This window comes from Sinocyclocheilus anshuiensis, unplaced genomic scaffold, assembly GCF_001515605.1.
Source record: "Sinocyclocheilus anshuiensis isolate Anshui unplaced genomic scaffold, SAMN03320099.WGS_v1.1 scaffold734, whole genome shotgun sequence".
Classification (NCBI taxonomy): domain Eukaryota; kingdom Metazoa; phylum Chordata; class Actinopteri; order Cypriniformes; family Cyprinidae; genus Sinocyclocheilus; species Sinocyclocheilus anshuiensis.
Genome location: NW_015544176.1, coordinates 379532 through 403530, shown reverse-complemented (window position 1 = coordinate 403530; position 23999 = coordinate 379532). Strand labels below are relative to the sequence as shown.

The 23999-nt window shown below is 35.7% G+C and overlaps 1 protein-coding gene across 1 annotated transcript in view; it reads left to right on the top strand.

Annotated features, from left to right (window-relative positions):
• Positions 1–4992, top strand: part of LOC107696215 (zinc finger and BTB domain-containing protein 10-like) — a 22671-nt gene extending 17679 nt beyond the window's left edge. Inside the window, exons 3-4 of the mRNA XM_016496465.1 lie at positions 1868–2043; positions 2652–4992. Coding sequence (XP_016351951.1) covers positions 1868–2043; positions 2652–2930 — 455 coding nt within the window. The 3' untranslated portion in view covers positions 2931–4992. The remainder of the gene's footprint in view (positions 1–1867; positions 2044–2651) is intronic.
• Positions 4993–23999: the final 19007 nt, after the last annotated feature.

Sequence of the window (23999 nt, the reverse complement as noted above, 5' to 3'; positions counted from 1 at the left end):
GAGTTGAATTACTGAAATAAATTAACTTTTCCACGACATTCTAATTTATTGAGATGCACCTGTATATTGTTCATCAGCTGGAAAAAAATATTCTAAAAGAGACTCCAGCGCATATCATTCCTCTATCGTTATCAACTGTGCTATTCCTTTAAAATTTAGAAGGATTTTATATCCTATATCCTAGCCTATATCTTTGTAGTTATAATTATCGTCCTTGTTGTGAATGGGCCTTAAGCCTGGAAAGTACAGCAACTTCGAATACCTCACCAGTGTGTTGCAAACGCTAATGTCAGTTCTCAAAGGGAGGGATTGTTTTCTTCAAATGTAGTTATTTCGTTTATGCTAATGCCTGCAAACACCATTTGCGTACTTGCATTTAGACACATTTCGGACAACAGCGATGTGTAGCTACTAGCTAGAAGCATTCATGTACTTGCGTAATTGAGTATATTTCAGGTCTAAAGCCCCGTTCACTCCAAGAACGATAACTATAAAGATAACAATATTAGCGTCCACACCAGCAAACGATATTGTCTGTTTATTCTAAGTGCACGCACGTCTGCCGCTTTAAATTCTTGATCTTGTTACAGCAGGATGGATTCTGATTGGCTGTCAATTTTTTTATCGTTCATCAGCTGGAGAAAAATCGTTTTGAAAGTGATTCCAATTATATCATTTCTCTTTGTCTTCATCGTTATAGTTGTGGTGTGGACTCTGCTATTCTTTAATATTGAGAACGATTTTTAGAACTATATCTTTATCGTTATCTTTATAGTTATCGTACTTGGTGTGAACGGGCCTTAAGAGGCAATGTAGTGTTTCCTTGGGGGGTTGAGGTCAGTCTTAGCACTTAAAGTGTGGGGTCGGTTAAAACCTTGAGCCCATTTACCACCAATCTCTCGGATCTGGCCTAGCAGGTCTCATCCAGCCTAGTGTAAGATTCCCAGCGAGAAGAGTCTTGCCATTTGCGCAATTCGAGTTCTCACCTTGAGCAGACTTATGACTCAGGCCTGGCCATTAAGAATTAGATGGAAGTTAATCGTTAACCATTTTAAGTACCAGCAAGCCCGTAGTAACAGACTGAACTTTAATTTTGAGCCTGTCAACTCAAACGAATGGCACAGCTGCTGTCAGGCCTTTTTTAGCCCTCAAGGTGGTGTTTAGAGCCTCAATTGAATTCCCAGGCGATCTGGCTCTTGTCACCCCCTTGGCAACCTGCTTGACGACCCTTTTGTTTTTGCCCATTTTGGCTCAAACAAAGCTGGATCCCACCCCAATCCCACAAGCTGTAGTACAGGCAGCTCTGGTCTAATTGTCACAAGACACCGCTCTCGTGAGAGCTTGAGTGTTGGGATGAATCTTTTCAGAAGCGAAAAGCAGAGATTGCAATTTCGACTATACAGTAGTTTCTCCCAGATAAACAATCAGGCTGTTTCTGGATGTTAGTTTTGAGAAGAGGAATGGTGGCTAGAAGGAAAGAGTTCCTGCTTTTATAGAGCTTGTTTATCAGTAGAAAATTGCATTAGACTAATATAGTTATGACTTCTGGCATGTGGTTTCCATAGCAACTGGCACACTTTCATAGCATGTTTTTACTATTTTTGTTTTCCAGAGTGACATACATACTGAGGGTACATACTGGCACTTATACACGCTAATTTTCTTTCTAAGCCACACAAAGCCACTTTTTGCATGTCACAATGTTGCAGAACTGACAATTAGAGCTGATAACACGAATGGAGAAAATTCTGCCTCTGACAAGACGAACTGCATCTGCTGGCTTGGCAAATCTCATGCTGAATTGTTTATATCTCAGGAACTGGTGTGAAAAGTGCTGAGAATCTTTTTGTTCGTGTGGTTTCTCTAGGCGAAGCACCCGAAAACACCCTCAATAAGCTGAAGTGTCCCCACTGTAACTACATTGCCAAGCACCGACGAACACTAAAGAGACACCTGATCATCCACTCAGGCGTGCGTTCCTTCAGCTGCGACATCTGCGGGAAGCTGTTCACTCGCCGAGAACACGTCAAAAGACATTCCCTGGTAAGACTGAAACACAACTTTTTGTATACGAGTGAATCTCAGAAAAACCTTTCACCTTAACATCTAAAGAATAATTATTTTCAAGATAACTTATTTTAAACCACTACAAATTTTTGCATTGGGACAATTTTATTTTATTCCAAATTTCCCCTAAAATTATAAATTATATATATATATATATATATATATATATATATATATATATACATTCACATGCATAAATCTTTTTTACTACTATAAATATCTTTTGTATGTTACATAAATTTTAAATATGTATATATACACACACACACACACACACACACACACATAGAGAGTATATAATATAATATTATTTAATATAATAGAATAAATTTATATATACATATATTTTATTTTAATTAGAATTACACTAGGGGACCAGAAATGCTTAATTCTAATGTTCCTAAGAATGTTCAATGCATAATATAATGTCTTTTTTATTTCTTTTGATTTTGAGGTGGCATGACAGACATTCTTTACAAGTTTTGTGATACTCACCCACAGACTGTTTTCACACCTCACAATACTCACTAATATAATATCTTGCTTCACTCACTAATATCCCCGTACATTACATTCATTTGCAGGTACACAAAAAGGATAAGAAATACAAGTGTATGGTATGCAAGAAGATCTTCATGTTGGCGGCCAGTGTGGGCATACGGCACGGCTCTCGCCGCTACGGCGTGTGCGTGGAGTGCGCCGACTCCCACCAAGGCACGCAGGACCTGGAATTCAACCGCGACGAAGACTTTGATGAGGCCGGAGAGGGAGACGAGGACATGGAGGCCGAAGGGGAGGAGCCTAATAAGATTGACCAATCCAACTGCAAGGGGGATGCGGATGCCACCCCCGAGAAGGACTAATTAAGACATAACCTGGTAGAGAAACGAATCAAAATGCAAAGAAAAAAAATAGCTGGGAAACAATCAACAATTCCAAAGTGCTATCAAACCTCTTTGTTGCACGTGAAGTTATGACAAAGATATATGTAGATTTGTTAGAGAGGGACTCCAATATTTAAAGATTGTTCTATGTGTCAGAGTCTGGGCTGTGTGCCTGTCAGAGAAAGAGGTATAATGATATATAACAAAAAAATCAGGTTTTTCTGTGATGTATTTTTTTTCTTTTGTAGGGGATGAGGGTGTACAGCGTTTCTGAGTTATAATAGGCCAATCATATTAAAAGAAATCATAATTATTTAATTTATGAAGAAAGATATTATGGTCTTATGAAAATGATAGAATTATTATTATTTTTTTTTTTTTAATGTACGTCTACTTATTTTCAGTTCATAACTGCGCTTCCTGACAGACCTGATCGTATATTGCTCAGAGGAGGAGCTCAACAAAGAAAGAGCATTATAGAAATTCCGCCTACAGGAAGAGTTTTTTGTGTGTGTTTCCTTTCTAGTTAAATGTTGTCATGAAATTATATATTTTCCTTTTCCCTGCACAAGTCTTGGAACCAAAAATCTGTTTTGTGACTCTAATTAACCACAGCCATATTTATGATTAAGTTATATGGGGCTGTTAGATCGTGCCAAGCAGAACGCACACCAAGATTTTTTGCAGGACACAAACTACTGAAAATGCTGAGAAAACACAAAGCAGAGAAATATAAGAAGGAAAGAAAGAAAGAAAAAATGATAAAATATAAGGGGAATATATTATTGCTAGCTTTATTTGAATCACAGCATCACAGTAACACTTTATAAAGCATTTTGACATTCACTTAAAGCTTGAATTTTGCCAAATGATAGAAACGTTTGGTGCTGTAACGCTTTTATTTTTATTATTATTTTTAAATACTGGACCTACAAGCTGTATATGATGTTAATAATCGTAAAGCCTACTCAACTCAGTTATACTAATCAGCTTTGTATTTTACACTGTTGTGCTAAGGAGCCTATCAGGTATGCTTTTCTGTTTTTAACATCTTTTCTATGAAATGCACATACACACACACATACCATTTGTTGTTGTTAAAACTACTGGCAGTACTTGTAAAGATGGAACAACCTGATGTTGTTGACCCTCCTGAGTTGGTTCGTGGTACTGATCTTACTTTGAATCACTTGAACAACCTGTGTACCGTTTTTGAAGAATGCAGATGGAAAGAGGTGGTTTGCAATAGACTCCCAAACATTTGTTTTGGTCCCCTGTAACATTTGTGATCATTTCGGTTTCGTTTATTTGGACTTTGTCGTGTGTCTGCTGAGTGGAAAACACTTTGCTTGTGCTGATGTAGAGTGGAAGGTCTATGGAAGTACATAGACAGGCACTTACTGTTCTGCGTTTGATAATTTCTTATTTCCCCAAAGCCGGTCTGGATGGAAATAAATTGAAACTGTTGTGTTTTATTCCATACGGAGCTTTATTTTTATTTTTATTTTTTTGACATTTCATTATTTAATGATATATATACTATATTGACTCCAAAATGCAATCAAGACTGTTAATTTTTATTTGTCCTACCAAAATCGTTGTTTAATTGTTAAAGATAATGTATAAGAAATCCAGGTAAATATTTAGTGTAGATCCTTGCTTGTGTATGTCGTCAGATTTAAATGTTTTTATTCTAAAATCAATCATTCACTTTACCCTTAGATGCATATATTGTTTTATTTGTCCTTCTTGTTGAGGTTTTATTTTGCTTTTGTTCATTCATTGTGTTTTTTATTTCATTTTAAGCGCATATTTTTTAAGAACTATTGTTTGTGGGTTAATTCCTAGGAGCAGGAGTTTCTGTTCATATGCAGTGGATATATTGAAGTGCTATACTGATACAGAAATCGTCTATCTTTCCCTTTACTCGAGATGAAAGTGTATTTTAAAAGCTGTATAGAAGATCCTGTTTGTATTGCTTACCTTCAGATCACCGTGGGAGGGATATTATATATATATATGAAAGATTATGAAAAAAAAATATATATATAGATAGATATTTAATTAGTTGATTTAAATGATGGCACGTCGCTGCAGTTAACCGGTTTAAAACCTCAGCCTGGCTTTTACTGTTCTCACCGGCCTTCACTCTTTCTGTTCACATGTGCACATTCACCATCATGTCACCATCAAATTATGGGTTTTCTTGTTTTGTTTGTGTATCGGTTCAATTCACATGAATGTACTCCTTTGACTTTATACTGTATATGGACATAACAGACAAAAAAGAAAAAAAAACACTACAGATGAAGGTTTTTTCAGCTGTATTTTGTAAAAGCTGTTTCAAAGATGTATTTTTCAACTCTCTTACAGTGATGCAAACGGGGCCACGGGCTCACCTCAAACACAAATCAAATCAGGTTATTCTTTTTATGTTTTTTTCAAGAATTCTAATGAATACATTTTCCTTCTCTTTCAATTGTACTACTGTTCCTCTATTATACATTTTAAAATAAAACTTTGATATTTCTCTGTGCTGTACTGTCTTATTGCACTATTCAGAGGAAGTTTTGAGGGTGCTCAATGTCATATCTTGTAGTTTATGAATTCATCAGCGCTGACCTATAAATTGAACGCATGCATGTGGATGCATTGGGGTTTATGCTGTTGAGCCTGGCTATATATAGAAAAGGTTCTGATCTTGAAAATTAAAAATCTTGAAATTAAAGCTCAAAAACCGTAAGATTCAGTACAGTGGCATTGCTTACATAGGTTACACACACATACTACATGGTTAGTTCAAAGCAAAAAAAAATAAAATTATCATTTTTTTTTTATGTGCACATACTTGCATGCTGTATGCACAATGAATTATCATAATAAAGGAATGTTTTTTCCTGAACTTTTCCAACTTCCTCTAAATATACATGAGCCCAAAAAAAAGTTTCTCAGTTATGTTATTTAAGATACTGCAGACTGATATGTTTATATAATATCTACTTCCTTATTTATTTTGCAGTTTGTCATCGGAACCCCGAAATATTTGGTGTTTATGAAGAGCCCAGGATGTTCGTCTTCAAGATACAGCAGGACTGATGAGACATGCATGTGATCCTATATTTCATATTTCAACATCTCATGCCGTCATCACTTCCGTATCGCACTGCACTGCCATCTAGTGGACAGTCCCCGAAAATTGTACTTGGCGTTTATTTATCAGCGACAGACGCTTAATTCGTTTATATACTTATTTAACTTTAAAGTTACAAAGAAAAAGGATTTTCAACTAATATTTCTGATACAGTCTGATGGATCATGGCCTATATTTGAGTTAAGTGTGTTTATATGCATGATCCAGAAGGAAAGTAGCAGTGGAGTGTCAGTTTTTACGACAATTTCACTTCAATATTTCGCTACTAAAAAAATAATAATAATAAATACTCGATTTATTGATTTGCTGAAATATAAGTCTACCGGTAGGCTGACTCTATTTCTTTGATACTGGTTTGTTTGTACATTGATAGTCTTTGCTTTGCAGTAGCCCGCATGTCGCCAGAACTGTTTGGTGTTATTTACCAGGCTTTGTTTTACAATATGTGTTTTACATTTTGTTTTGCGTAATGACGATGACAGAATGACTGAAGACAGACCGACAGTTTGACGTTTCATACAGTCCCACTTCTGTCCACTAGATGGCAGACATTACTAAATAGAGATAGCGTCAGATAACTTTTCTTCATCGTGAAGTTTGTTGATGACTGATGTTAATTTATGAAAGATTTTGAGCAATACCTTTCATTGATCCAATTGTCTAAGAACAAATAAGCTTTAAAAACATTATCTGTTTGTAATTTTTTTCCATGTTTAATGACATGGAAGTAAAATTTGTTTCAGTTTGTAATGAATGAAACACCCTTTTAAATAAAAAGAAAGAAAGAAAGTATTGTACTCTCTATGTAGTACATGTATACTATGTACACCTATGTAGCATATCTTTTAATGAAACATTACTGCTGTGTCCTGACAGAGGCTAATAATGATCATAATAATAATAATATCCCTCTTTTATAAGATTTCCCCTCTTGTCAACACCGTTGTGAAACATTTATAAAGTCAATATCAAGGTCAACCTTCAAACAGAAGCTCTTCTTTTCATATATGACAAGCTATGAGATGTTAAATCACAGGTGAGTTTCATAGTTTTGAAAATGTTAATTATGCTTATTGTCTGTGTTACAACCAAGTAGTTTAATCCAAAATAATGTCCAGATACATTTTATTTTAAAGTTTGTGTTCTGTTCCATTTCCTTATTCAGATAGTTAGATAGATAGTTAGATATATAGATAGATAGATAACCGGCCTTCACTCTTTCTGTTCACATGTGCACATTCACCATCATGTCACCATCAAATTATGGGTTTTCTTGTTTTGTTTGTGTATCGGTTCAATTCACATGAATGTACTCCTTTGACTTTATACTGTATATGGACATAACAGACAAAAAAGAAAAAAAAACACTACAGATGAAGGTTTTTTCAGCTGTATTTTGTAAAAGCTGTTTCAAAGATGTATTTTTCAACTCTCTTACAGTGATGCAAACGGGGCCACGGGCTCACCTCAAACACAAATCAAATCAGGTTATTCTTTTTATGTTTTTTTCAAGAATTCTAATGAATACATTTTCCTTCTCTTTCAATTGTACTACTGTTCCTCTATTATACATTTTAAAATAAAACTTTGATATTTCTCTGTGCTGTACTGTCTTATTGCACTATTCAGAGGAAGTTTTGAGGGTGCTCAATGTCATATCTTGTAGTTTATGAATTCATCAGCGCTGACCTATAAATTGAACGCATGCATGTGGATGCATTGGGGTTTATGCTGTTGAGCCTGGCTATATATAGAAAAGGTTCTGATCTTGAAAATTAAAAATCTTGAAATTAAAGCTCAAAAACCGTAAGATTCAGTACAGTGGCATTGCTTACATAGGTTACACACACATACTACATGGTTAGTTCAAAGCAAAAAAAAATAAAATTATCATTTTTTTTTTATGTGCACATACTTGCATGCTGTATGCACAATGAATTATCATAATAAAGGAATGTTTTTTCCTGAACTTTTCCAACTTCCTCTAAATATACATGAGCCCAAAAAAAAGTTTCTCAGTTATGTTATTTAAGATACTGCAGACTGATATGTTTATATAATATCTACTTCCTTATTTATTTTGCAGTTTGTCATCGGAACCCCGAAATATTTGGTGTTTATGAAGAGCCCAGGATGTTCCTCTTCAAGATACAGCAGGACTGATGAGACATGCATGTGGTCCTATATTTCATATTTCAACATCTCATGCCGTCATCACTTCCGTATCGCACTGCACTGCCATCTAGTGGACAGTCCCCGAAAATTGTACTTGGCGTTTATTTATCAGCGACAGACGCTTAATTCGTTTATATACTTATTTAACTTTAAAGTTACAAAGAAAAAGGATTTTCAACTAATATTTCTGATACAGTCTGATGGATCATGGCCTATATTTGAGTTAAGTGTGTTTATATGCATGATCCAGAAGGAAAGTAGCAGTGGAGTGTCAGTTTTTACGACAATTTCACTTCAATATTTCGCTACTAAAAAAATAATAATAATAAATACTCGATTTATTGATTTGCTGAAATATAAGTCTACCGGTAGGCTGACTCTATTTCTTTGATACTGGTTTGTTTGTACATTGATAGTCTTTGCTTTGCAGTAGCCCGCATGTCGCCAGAACTGTTTGGTGTTATTTACCAGGCTTTGTTTTACAATATGTGTTTTACATTTTGTTTTGCGTAATGACGATGACAGAATGACTGAAGACAGACCGACAGTTTGACGTTTCCACTTCTGTCACTTCTGTCCACTAGATGGCAGACATTACTAAATAGAGATAGCGTCAGATAACTTTTCTTGTTTGTTGATTTTGTTGATGACTGATGTTAATTTATGAAAGATTTTGAGCAATACCTTTCATTGATCCAATTGTCTAAGAACAAATAAGCTTTAAAAACATTATCTGTTTGTAATTTTTTTCCATGTTTAATGACATGGAAGTAAAATTTGTTTCAGTTTGTAATGAATGAAACACCCTTTTAAATAAAAAGAAAGAAAGAAAGTATTGTACTCTCTATGTAGTACATGTATACTATGTACACCTATGTAGCATATCTTTTAATGAAACATTACTGCTGTGTCCTGACAGAGGCTAATAATGATCATAATAATAATAATATCCCTCTTTTATAAGATTTCCCCTCTTGTCAACACCGTTGTGAAACATTTATAAAGTCAATATCAAGGTCAACCTTCAAACAGAAGCTCTTCTTTTCATATATGACAAGCTATGAGATGTTAAATCACAGGTGAGTTTCATAGTTTTGAAAATGTTAATTATGCTTATTGTCTGTGTTACAACCAAGTAGTTTAATCCAAAATAATGTCCAGATACATTTTATTTTAAAGTTTGTGTTCTGTTCCATTTCCTTATTCAGATAGTTAGATAGATAGTTAGATATATAGATAGATAGATAGATAGATAGATAGATTAAAGATAACTAGGTTTGTTTTGGGCCTTAAATGCCTAAAAAATATTTTTGAGTATGTTTGCAAGTGTGTTTGTTTGGCCAAGTTCATTCATCTGAGTGAATGCTTGTGTATATGCTTGTATGTGTTTGTTTATGCACAGTGTGTGTGTGTGTGTGTGTGTGTGTGTGTGTGTGTGTGTGTGCTGTTCAAACATGCCCCTGGGCAGCCACACACTGGCTCATTCTGCTGGCTGTGTGAGAATGGATGGCTGCTTTTGTGTGGGTGTCTGTCAGTGCTGTTGTGTGAAGCTGGCCCCATTGTGCCCGACCACTGTCCCTTATTGACACAGGACCTTCTTTTTGCCTGTTCCCATGCTCTGACCCTCTGGCTTGGCCCTTCAGCGCCTGAAACCAGATCCTCTGAGCAGTGTACCGGTTGCATTCCCTCTTTCTCTCTCTCTCTCTCTATGACCTGGTGCTATTGTCTGCTGTCGTATTTCATTCTAAAGTGTGGTCGGGCAAATTAAAGAGCAGCAGGTAATGGTGCGGTCACAGCTGCAGTTGTTGACGGTGGCCTGTGGCGGCCTTTTATTGAGGGCAGGAGTGAATGCTTGCGGTCGGTTTCCCTCTCTCTTGTGTCTCCTGTTGCATGCGGTTGTGTCCTCTGTGACGGCATAGTTTCACAGGAGCTGATGAGGTCAGATAGAGAACGAGGATGAGATTCAGGCAGTTTTGAAGGTATGTGGGGAGATTATCGCCGAGACCTCCTATGCCGTCAGAGGCAGGTGGGATGGATCGCAGGAGTTAACTTGAAGAACAATCTCAGCTGGAGCGCTTAGGCTCGTGGGTGCTGGGATTTTTTGGGACTTCAGGGGTTATGCACTTTGCATATTGATTTGTGTAATGAATAAAACAATAAAAAAAAAAAAAAAATTTTAAATAAAAATTGAATAAAAACTTTTTTTTCAGTTGAAAATATACTTTAGGAACATCTAAATTAACTCAATATAAGTCAATATAATTTAATATGACTGAATCAACTTATTAGCATATGAACTCACACCAATTAAAGTATTTTTAAGGGTCAGACTAGAGAAATAGCACTTTATTGCAGCGATTAATCGTCCATGCATCAATCATGTTGTTTATGTATGTTGGTATTTACACAATATCTGCAACAGCTGTATCACAATATGTAGATTATTTGAATGTTATACATTTCGCACCACATTTTTCTGTGACTCACCCCATATATATAATTTTTATATTATAACTTATAATGAAACTGCCTGGCAATATTTCATAATCGAGTTTACACAGTAATAAGCTATTTAAAAATTATGAGACACATTATGAGAACAAAATAAGCTGAATTATGACATATTAATTCATAATTATGAGATATAAAAAAAAAATTTTTTTACACATAAAAGTGTAAATTATTATATAAAAAGTGAAAATTATGAGATAAAAAGTCGTAATTGTGATAAAATCAAACATTTATGTTAGTTGAAATTCTAACATGAATGTTTGATTTGATCATAATTATGAATTTTTATCTCATAATTTTCCCTTTTTATGTCATGATTTAGACTTTTAATCTCATAATTTTGATTTACCATAGTGTGCTTTTTTTTTCTTAGTCTTACAGTATGTGGTGGAAATGGGCTTCCAAACATATCATTATGAATGTGTCTTATTTCATTGTTAGATTGATGAGAACGGGTGAATTTGCTGTGCTCCGCAGTAATATCAGAGTCTCTTCCATGTGACTCATGAGGAATCATGAAAGCCACTGTGTTTCATGTCTTTTCCGTGGAATATGCAGCTTTTGTGAGAAAAGATGTGAGTGATGTGAGAGATCTGTCTGTTATATATTCGTTTGGGAGGAATTTCTTGGCCTGTGTCACAAAAGCCGCTTCGGTTCACACGCTGGAAGGATGTTCAGTATTGTGAATCACGGGGTTCAGTTTTGAAGAGCCGTCGCTCCCCTGCACTGGCACACTGGGAGCATTAGCATGTGAAAAAGGAGGAAATAAAGTTGTCAAGTTCGCTCAGTCCACACTGCCTCCCCCCCGCACCCCTTTATTCCAGACCTGTTTTCCCTACTCAACATGAAGTCAAGGACAGGAGTGGTGCCCGACACCTCACAAACACTTCAGATGATTCTTGTGCCTGCATTGGTTACAAACAACACATATAAACGCAAATCAGTCCAATGTCCATGGCGTTCTGATGCTACTGACCCCCAAATACATGGCCAGTTGCATAAACTGATTAGACTATTCTTAAAAGTTAGTAATTTGTTCTTTTTTAAAGTCAGTTACATACGGTAGATTGGTCTACTTTTAATTCAAAAAGTAAGACTAATTACTACTTGGTTAACTGCTACTTAGTCAAATTAGTTCTTAAGACTTAACATAATTACTATGTTTATGCATTTGACCCATGATGATCCCTTGACAAATCAGCCCATATATAAAAATGTGTGTATACCATATTATATCTGAGAAGTATTGGGTTTTTTCTACACACCATAAACCTGTAGAGAAACATTGAATAATGACTGTCAAAGGAAAAAAATATATATTCAATCGATCAATCTAATGATTACAGATCAGTCTTAAGAAAACCGAATGAAATGTTAATAATGAACACATTTAAACTTATTACAGTATTTTTGTTTATTATTTCAATAATGAATAATAATAATAATAATATAATAAAAAAATCTAAATAATAATTGAATTAAATATATAATTTATAATTAATTGAATTTTATATATATATATATATATATATATATAACAAATTAATTGTTATAAAAATAATATAAGAATTTAAATATAATTATATATTTACAACAGTTACATTATAAATTACAATAATTATTAAAATACACTACCCGTAAAATGTTTGGAATAATTAAAGTCTCTTATACTCACCAATGCTTACACATTTACATTTTACAATTTACATTAAAATTGTGTTATTTTTTATGAATATTTCTAAGGACCTCCTCCTTAAGGACCCCCGAGGGTCCCTGGACCACAGTTGAAAAAAAACAAAAAAACCCTGCTATAAGAAACTAAGAATTACTCGTGCGACCAACTGTATGCTCATTGTTTGATAACATAAGCACACATATGCAATCTAAATGTGTCTGCAGTTGGTCGATGCTCACCATACAGGTTTATGTCTACAGCCACGCATGTTAATGCTTGTGCGTGTGACAATCCGTCAGTGCGTGTTTGTGTACATAGCACAACTGCGTATGTGAGCGGTCAGCCATGTGTGCACACGTGTGTGAGTGTGTGTGTGTGCGCCTGGCGAGGTGCTGGTTCCCACAGCTCTGATCTAATTCGGCTGTAACCCAATCTCCGTGTGAGCGCTGCTCGGCCAGCGCTCTCCCTCCCACCGGCGCTGCATTTGTGTGTGTTTGTATGTGTGTGTGTGTGGCAGCCACTTCCCCTGTTAGTCCCTCAGGCCCCTCGGCGCAGCGGCTCGCCTGGATTGGTTTACTATGTCAACTCTGGGAGCCGGCAGCAGCAGCCGCGCTCACATGCCCCGATGCATCCTGTGCGCACACCATCCTGACACCTTATACCTGACATTCAGCAACTGCAGGAACGAGGGAACAGCAGAAGGGAGGAGAGAAGCAGGGAGGTGCAGTGTGTGGGGGGTGTCGGATTTCGGGACATTTTGCCTGCCGGGACCATCAGGAGGAGAGAGAGGAGACGAGAGAGTGCATGTTTGTATGTGTGTGTGTGTGTCGGTGGAGGTTCACAGACAGAGAAGAAATAAAAACAGATGTGGAGGAGTGTGGGAGTGTGTGTGTGTTCGCATGGAACAAAGGCCTGCTTCACTGAGTTGAATAACAGGAGTCCTTGAAAGAATGCTTGTTAATTATGGACCCCCGGGCCTGTGGGGGGACGGGTGGATGCTGGTGTTTTGGTGGAGGGGTTCAGTTTGGTGTACTTGTTGTTGTTGAGCAAGCATATGAGCAGTGGAGGATTGTTTTCATAGCAGCTCTGATAATAAGAAGTACAAAACATGTCAGTTTTACATATGCATTCACATGGATCTAGTTCGCATGGTTGTGTCAAACCTGAATTTCTTGCTTTCTTCTGTTGAACCCAAAAAGAGAAAGTTTGAATGTACATGCTGCTCATTTCCATGCAGTGAAAGTGACGGGTGCTGGCAAGCTCCAAGATCTGCATGAAAGCAGCATACAAGTAATCATAAAAAAAGTTCATACAAACATACACATAATTATAATGTTATAGAAGATTTCTATTTTGAATAAATGCTGTTCTTTTGAATTTTCTATTCATCGAAGAATCCTGAAAAACTATCAGAGTTTATTAAGCAGCACAACTAGAGGTTTGCTCGTGTCATTACTTACTGATTAATTCCTTACTCTGATTATTGGAAATAATCACATTATTGGTGCACATGTAACCGTAGTGACTGACAATAATAATAAATGTTTCTTGAGCAGCAAATCAGCATATTAGAATGATTTCTGAAGGATCATGTGACACTGAAGACTGGAGTAATGATGCTGAAAATTCAGCTTTGCATCACCAGAATAAATTGCATTTTAAACTATATAAAAAAAATTGAGTTTTACTATATTTTTGATCAAACACAAATGCAGCCTTGGTGAGCAAGATTCTTCTTCTTATAAAGACATTAAAACATCTTATCTACCCCAAACGTAGGTAGTGTGTGCATTAAGATCAATTTATGCTACGTAAGAAAATATTATAATATATAATGTATATATATAATTTTTATATTTGGTAATTGTTCGTATTTGTCACCGTTGTAAAGCCATCTAACAAAACAGTACTGTACTAAAGACTTTTTTTTTTCTTCTGGAAAATGTAAAAGAAAACAAATAAAGTCTCAAAACTACTGATTTAGTGTTTCACAAAAGAAAAAAAAATCCTGTTCCTCACACAAAACTGTTGTATGGCTCGAAATATAGTACAACTAACTATACTGTAATTAACTTGTATTACAAACTACCTTTTATTTACAAACTGATTCTTTTGTAAATCTCTTTTCATGAATTGTTCAAAAAGACTCAACCCCAGGATTTAATGGTTTGAATACATCTGGACAAATAACTGAATCGCCTTCTGAATGGAAAGTGATGTCTGTTATGAAATGAATCTAGTTTTGCATACTTAAGGTTTGTAGTGGAAGATAAACATTTACAATTTAGTTTTGAAATAATAAATATCTCTGTAGATCAAATACACACTTCTAAAGGAACCATTGGCATGGACATTCATCAAATCATCTTTTGTTGAGAAGAAAGAAAGTAATAAGAGTTTGCAACAGCATGAGGGTGAGTAAATGATAACAAAATTTGGGTGTCTTGGTGAATGATCTGTTTACTATAGGTTGCACCAGATAGGTTTCCTATGATTGGTATTATGTATTGCTGCTGGCCAGTAACTGTTACAAAATGTGCTCTTTGGTAAATCTGCCATCAGCGTCTCGTCTAGAGTAAGGGCTCAGTTACACTGCACACAGATCTGTCAGTCCTGTGCTCTGTCAGGGCTTGTCTGTTTCACTTTACCTAAGGGCACACACACAAGTCTTCTATTGCTGGTCACATGTCTTACGACTCGTCTCAAACTCTTAACACAGTCTGGTTCGTTCCTCACCACTATGATAAACAAACTCTCTCGCACACAAACACAAACACACCCCCCCATTCCCAGCCCCCTCAAAATAAACATCAGGTATTCACCATCACCACCTACCATGTCAAACAAACAACACATTCATTACGCTTCTCTCACGGTCCTCCACCTCCCCCATCGACAGCCCTGAGTCCCAGAAACACTTTTATATTACATCTACCACCACAAACAATAAGAGGACCACTCAGTTTGTTTTTGTTTTGACAGCTCTAATGTCATTTTATCACTTTTGTGTGTGTACTGCGTGTGTATTTGTGAGATGTGCAGATGGAACATGACTCACTGTTGCTCTTTCCAGAAGCCTCTGTCTGTGAGCGCTGAGCACAGGTGACATGAAGACCACATGAGCTTACAGACAAATCAGCACTGATGTACAGTTGCACATCATGTTATATTTTGTATATGCACATTGAAAGTAATGTTTATTATTATTATGTTTTTTTTTTAAAGCTTAAAATTATTGACTTTGTAAAGATTACAAATTTTGCTGGAGTACATTTTACAATAAAATACTGTTTCAGTTTTTCTACTTAAAAATGTAATGTTTAAATGTATTTAAATGTGTCAGGGTGTCACTTGCTGTTTCTTTGTCAATTTTGGTGAAATTTAATAGCAATTTCTGAGTCAAAATGTAAAAAAAAGTAAACTGAGTAAAGTAAGTCTTTTTATGACAAATATGACAAATATGTGTATCAGTCATATCACCGGCCTGGGAAAAAACAGCAGTTTAATTCTACATAATTGTGATCCGGCATGTTGTGATCACATGACCAGCCAAATACTACTCATTTTATCTCAGCGAAGACTTTATTATTAGACACTTTTAGTGAAAGAATGTATTTATAATCGGTGACATATACACAATTGTTCAAACGTTTGGGGTCAGTAAGATTTTTAAATGTTTTTGAAAGAAGTCTCTTTTGTTCATCAAGGCTGCCTTTTTTTTTTACTGTAAAGACTGTAATATTGTGAAATATAACTATTTTCTATTTGAATATATTTTTAAATGTCACCTGTGATGTAAAGCTGAATTTTCAGCATCATTACTGCAGTCTTCAGTGTCACGTGATCCTTCAGAAATCATTCTAATATGCTGATTTAGTGCTCTAGTAATATTTCTTATTATTATCAATGTTGAAACAAGTGTGCTGCTTAATATTTTTCTGGAGGCCGTGATGCAATTTGTTTCAGGATTCTTTGATGAATAGAAATTTCAAAAGAACTGCATTGATTTTGAAATAAAAATATTTTGTAACATTATAAATGTCTTTACTGTCACTTTTTTTCAATCAGTTTAATGCATCCTTGTACGTAAGTCACTAATGTCTGTGTGTATGTGTGTGTGTGTGTACCCGAAGCTTGTGAGTGTACACATCTCTGTTTTTAAATATGTTTTTAAGGTCACCTTGTTTAGAAATATCACATCAAATATTAATTCATAAATATCACTATGATTTTGACCATATGGCATTTTACAACATGAACTAACCTTGCCTTGTCATAAAAAGGAAGTCACTAATGTCTGTGTGTATGTGTGTGTGTGTGTGTGTGTGTGTGTGTGTGTTAACATGAACAAGTGTGTTTATATGTGTGATGATGGTTGGGTGACTGGCATCACTGTCACATGTCTTGAGGGAGTCTCGGATGAATTGAAACCAAGTGGTGAAATCAAACCCTGCAGTTCCTCTTCTGCCCTCCGCACGCTGACACATGAACACACATCTTTCTCCCTGTCTGTCTGTTGTGTCACTGGCCTGTTGCTATTGAAAGCCCTCCCTATGGTCTAGTTCAGATTCACAATGGCCCCAGCGCTCGCCACGTCCCCTCTCCTCGTGCGCAGAGTGACACATGACATCACTCAGAAGGCCCTGAACCCTCACAGGGCCATTCAGAGCCCTCGGTGTGATGCTGAGACTCACATGAGCTCCAGACCAGTGTCTGAATGGGCGGAAAAGTCTAAAAGACATCAAGACGTCTCGCCTCTCACTGCTTGAAGGCTGATGGGTCTCGAAAACAATGATGGAAAGTGTTTCAGAAAATTGACACTGATATTATTACACGGCTCTCTGGAATGCTTCATTCTGATTGGTCAGTTGTAGCTTTGAATTTTTTTTTTATATTAAACATTATATATCTGTCAATGAAAAATAAGTCCATGATAAAGAAAAAGGGAACAATTGTTTAAAAAAATGTATTTGGTGCTAAGTTTTTAGAAGTGTACCTTATTTTGGTTTCATATGGTTTGGAAAAACCTTTATGCCATTTTCAAAGCTGAAATTGAATGACTCCACAAATATTTAATATATTTTAAGAGATGTAATGATGAGGATCGGGACCCTCTCTATGACATCACTTCTTGATTTTTTACATGATTGTGAATTGGAGGACAGAGGCTTTTCAAATATTAATAAGCAGTGAAGCAGTTCTGGTCAAATAACATTTAATATATATATATTTCTTTCTAAGAAATAAAAATAAAAGATTATGCCAAACTACTTGAATGATGTTTTCTTTACATTTACATTTTAACATTTTAACATTGTTTTAATGAGGCTTTGCCCTTTATTATAATATCAGGACAGTTGTATCAGATATATATATGTATATATATTTTTTTACTTTATGAGAGTATGAGATATTTTTTTTAACTTCATGCCTCCCAAAAAATATCAAAATAAATTTTAATTCAGAAATAAAAGAACTCATGTTCATTATATAAGAGTAAACAATGTATGTATATGAACGGCATTTTTTATGTATTTTAAAATAAATCTGAACAAAAATGTCACCCCATGTCACTCATACATCATAATTGATTGTTTCTTCATCAGTTAATATGCTTTCTGTTTGCTGTTGATTACTTTTTCCACTTTTGTCTTTTTTTGATTTGTACAGGATGGCACAGTGTAAAGAGCAGTGATGAATTGTGGGTAGCATGGGTACACAGTCATGACAATGTGACTTCTACGTCACAATCACTTAGATCTTATATGTTTTAAAGTGAGTTCTGCACAGACAGATAAAGACGGCAGAGGTGATGAGGCTTAGCTGGTTTACTCAGGGTGTAGGAGAAAAGAAACATAACTAATGGTCTGTCACAAATGTATCACAAAGAAAGGTCCTTGTTTTAGGGGGACCGGCTCTTTTCCCAGTGGCTGCTTTGTGCCAGCTGTCTTGGCTGAGGAGCTCTCCAGCTTTCCCAAGCTCTAGCCTGTGGGAAAATCCACACTGGCCAATAATTGATTCCGCCCTGCCAGCTCCATTAGCACTCAACACGGTCAAGCGGCCAGTGATCTACAGACAGCCTGTGAGCGAACACACACTCCCCCATCCATCCCTCCCTTGTCCCCCTTCTCTCTTTTTAATTTCTCCATCTCTCTCTCTCTCTCTCTCTATCTCTCGTGCTGTGGTGTGAGTGCACGTCTTGTAAATGTGACCTTCAGCACAATTAGTGCCTGTGTGTGACCACCTGTCTGCAAGCCTGGCCACCTGACCGTCAATGTTCAGGCCCATTCATATGCAGCAGGCATGCTCATGCCAGGCCAGTGTACACGCACACAGACACACATGCCGTTAACACTTGCACAGCCCCGGCACTCAAATCCAAGGAATGTACACGAAGCATCAAATGTACACAGGATGTAATGCACACAAGTGTCGACTCAACACCATTCTATACAGTGTACTGCACACCATCAACACCCTTGCACTGTCTACAAATGTAATATTAATAAAGTATTAATATATGAATATACAAATGTAATATTAAAGAAAGTATTAATATATGAATATTATATAATACATACATAACAGTGTATGCATACATACAGTGGGTACGGAAAGTATTCAGACCCCCTTCAATGAAGGGGGTCTGAATACTTTCCGTACCCACTGTATATACATATATATATATATATATATATATATATTTTACATAACAGTGAATATATATTTTACAAAGATTTTATACAATAAAATATAAATATAAATATATGAAAAAAAATTATTCGCTTTGATTCTGTTTTCACAAGTATGTTTATATACAAGTATATAAACATAGGGTTTACCTGAACCACACACACACACACACAGACACTTACAAAATAGTGATTATCATCTAAGATAATTCACTTATAGTGTAAAAATAATTCATTAATTTTGGTTATCCCTAAATTGCAAACAAGTTCTATAGAAACTATATCTATTGAAGCTATATCTATAGATATCTATAGAGTGCTATGACCTAATATTAATTGTGTAAACTCACACTTGTACACACGTTTATAACTAAATGGGGACATACCACAGGCCACTACAGTTTTTAAAGCTAATTATAAAAGATATGCACTAACTGTAATTTAGTCTCAAGGATTGCACAGAAGTTAATCAGATTGCAAATAACAATTTCAACTGAATCGTGCAATTTTTGTCTGCGGTATTCATCAGACCGTGCATGAAAAGTTCATGGGTGTGTGTTGACACTAACCCTAATTCAAACTCTAACCCTTCTAACCAAAATTTTTGAATGTAAAAAAAAAAAAATTGAATTACTATTCCCTTTTTGGATGTCACCAAAGTATAGCTGGTTACATAGACACAAATACAAACAAACATCCTCACACACATCCCGCTCCGCTTATCTGTCCCCTCACCACACCCTTTTATCTGACGGATCGTGTTCTAGTATTCGGTCTGGCTCCCATTCAGTCCGTGTGTACCCTATGGCGTTCCCCACAGAGCACCAATTTCATCTCATCACAATCATTCCGGCCTTTCATTTACATCAAAGAGAGACGCTCCTGCTCCTTCACTGTCATCTTCCTTTCCGCTTACTATTTTCATTCCTCACGGCGCTCTTTTGGCGGAGTTCAGTTTAGGGCATGCTCACGCTATTTCAGTTTTGACTTCTTACTGTGATAACTACTACAACACAATTATAAAGGCAAACTGCACAGAATCATATGGCACACCAAGTATGCAATCATTAATATATTGATTAATTAGAAATCATAATGGAATAATTCACCTCCAAAATGTAAAATGTCATGATTTACTCACCCTTATAGTGTTGCAAACCTGGTGAGTTTCTTTCTTCTGTGCACCACAAAAGAATATATTTTGAAGAATGTACTAGCTGCTCTTTTCCATGAAACTACAATGAGGGGGAATGTAGCTTTCAAGCAAAAAAGATGCAAAAGCATCCTAAAAGTATCGTAAAATATCAAAATAGGAACAGATAACTGAGTGAACGAGATAAGTGAGTGAAAGAGCTAAGCCTGAAAACAAGATTAGTCTGATTTGTGACTGGTTTTATGAACTGAATCAAATGATTAATTGAAAAGATCTGATTAAAATGAGCAGTTCATTCACAAACCAGACACCGATATATCTCTCATGAACTCAAATGAACATGGCAAAGAGATCTAACACACACATAAAGATTTTGAGTTACAGGTTTTCTCAATCGATTTGACACTTTTCTCCAAAGTAATGTAATGACTAATAATGTAGTATATACAGTGGGTACGGAAAGTACTTTCCGTACCCACTATATATATATATATATATATATATATATAGTGTAATATAGTATAGTATAGTGTAATAGTATAATATATATAGTGCTGTGAAAAAGTGTTTGCCCCATCCTGATTTTTTTCTGTTGTTGTGTATATCTAAATGAAATACAACATGAAACAAAGGCAATGTGAGCAAACACATAATACATTTTTATTGGAGAAAAAACACTTATCCAACACCTACCACCCATGTGAAAAAACAAATTGCCCCTTTAAACTTAAAACCTGGTCGTGCCACCTTTAAAAACTGCACAACGGTACACTAAAAAATATTACTGAAGTGAGTGATGTTTTGATTGTTAAAAAATACATTGTTACAAAATCACATTTTACTGTCTGGTTATGTAAGCTAGTTGGACAGAAAAAGGATTGTTGTTGCCCTTTGTGTAATAACAGCAAGCAACATTTTATTTTAGCTAGATGAGTGATAGCTTTTTTTTTTTTTTTGCATATTCTTTCTTCACCTTTATATACTTTCCCTTTTATCATTAAAGCAATTGTGATAAACGTGTAAACATTTAGGAAAACTGCATTTCTTATCAGTTTAGGGCAAATTGAAAATATACCATGTGCATTTGATAATATGACAAATGTTTTCAGAAGAGTGCTGTACAATACAGAGGAATATAGTACTGAGTCATTTATGGTGCTTGATGGCTCCAGTGCCCATTCACTTTCACAATATTAAAAAGAGCGGCCCAGATATTTTTACATAATCATCAATCAATCAATCAAATCACAAAAATTACAATTTCTGTATTTAAGCATTTAAAATTAAAAATCATTTGGAATGACATGATGGTGAATAAATGATTCATTGTGAATATCAATTAACTGAATCTTAAATTTTTAAGGGGGCATCCCTACTAAGCAATTCTTCCATTAAAGTCAGTGCTTTCTCTATGTGAAATTAAGACGGATCAAGATTAGGGTGTAAGGAAAGGTGCGGAGGTGAGCGCCCTCATTTCTGACCAGTCCTGCGCGTTTGACCCAGTAATTACACCCCTTTAAACCATGCACCCCATTTCCCCCCATCAGGCTTGAATGTGTGCCCATTTGTTTGCTATGAAATATTAACTGGAGTCAGCTGTGTGAATGAGAGAGTGGTGGGCCCTCGCGGCCCCGGCGCTCTCCATGCCACATGTCTGATGAAGGGTATGGCTCCGCCTTTACCAATTAAGACACAATGGCAGGTCTGCATGTCCCTCTCACTGCCTGTGCATCTGTGTGTCTCAACTGACCAATGAAGGAGAGAAAACAAGCAGTGTGAGGAAGGAGGGAGATGAAGAGGTCAGAGGACGAGGGGGAGGATCAGCTAATTCCTGCTCTGAACACTTGCCGTGCTCACTCAATTTGACTAATTCCTGTAAAACAGTCTTTAATGATTTTAAAAGTTTTATATCCTGTGTACTATTTTTAGTTTATTCATTCATTCATTCATGCACATTTACCATGTGTTATTTTACTATCGTTTTATGCACTTTTTAATTGTATCTTCCAAACTAAACTTTTAAATCCTCCAAAATATTTTCGTAATGGACATATGAATAGTCAGAGTGATGCAGCCACATAGTCACATTTGTATTGGGGTTGTCATATGTATTTTTACTGTTTGCCAAAAAGTACAAAACTATATACTGTATATATACAAATAATAAATATAATAAATGAAAATAGTTTATTTATACCATATTTTTATATAAGTATTTATGTATGTTACATATGTAAAATCTTTGTTTTATGCTTCCTAATTTTGTTTAAATTAAATTGTGACAACCCGCCTTAATAGGTGTAGCTGTGTAAATGTAAAAGTAGCTTTTTTAGTGTATGTTATGTACCTAAATAAATAAATAAAAGAAAGAAAAAAAACTCACTAAATAAATAAAAAGACTTTCAAAAATAAACCTAGCCTGAAAAATATTCACTGGAGTAGAATGCACAACACTAACCTATATGAATAAATTCATATGAATACATGCATATCAGTGTATGTATAATATGTTGAAAATAAATAAATAAATAAAAATGTAATCTACTCTACTGTACTCTAATATAATATAATATAATATATTAAAAATGCAGTACTATAATATATTACAATATTTTTGTGGAAAATACAATATTTTAAAATAATATAATATAAAAAGTAATCATAATTATTCATTTAAATTATTTATTATTTTAATAATAAAATATAACAATTAATAAAATTAATATTCAAGGCTGACTTAAATCAAATTTAAGTTGACTTAAGAGATTAAATTATTAATAATATTTAATAATTTCTGACACTATTAACAGACACACAAGATTTTGCCTTAAAAGGTTTATATTTTTTAAATAAAATAAATAGGTTTAAAAAAAGCCTACACAAAAATGTGTATTTTGTATGCTGATGGTTTATTTACCAGTGCTATGTGACTTACAGTGGTAATGATTTTTGTTACTGTGTTTTAATGTGTGTGTATGTCTCTGCTGAGAGTTGCCACAGTGGGGCTCAGACAGTCAGAGGGCACACAGCCGGTGACAAACTCCCAACACTGCTGTCAGCCCTGTGACATGGGAACCACCAGGCATGCGCTCAATCACGTCTCTAATCGCCCTTCGCTTGCAGAGGTCCCAGATACCACGAATTCCTCCAACCCCAGCCACTGTGAGAACCACACGAAAAAAACGCGAGACCAGAATAGCCAGTATGGCTCAGGACGCACCGCTACAGGCCATCTGAATGCAGTGCGGCTAGTCCTTCCTGGGGTACAGTGGGCCCATACAGTTATCACTAATGAGTTCTCTCAAAGGCTCTCTGACATTTCTGAGCGGCATTAATGCGGCCGCTCTCATGCAGCTCTGCAGAAGGTCACATAGATAATGTGTTACAGTGAAGCTACCGTGTTGTTGATGTGAAGTGCGTGTTTCTCAGGAGAGCCTCACGGCTGGGACAAGGGGTAGCCGACAGCTGAGAGGAACACTTTCCCATGTCGTCAGGGGTCATGGGATCAGCCTGCAGTGAACACACACACACACCGTGAACACACACCCGGAGCAGTGTGAAAACCTTCCCATCATTTATTTTTGCTACTTTTAATATCTTGAGCTATATTTTTTATTGTTTTGCCCTCGTAAAAAGTATTTAAAATATATGAAAATATTTACACACACACACACACACACACACACACACA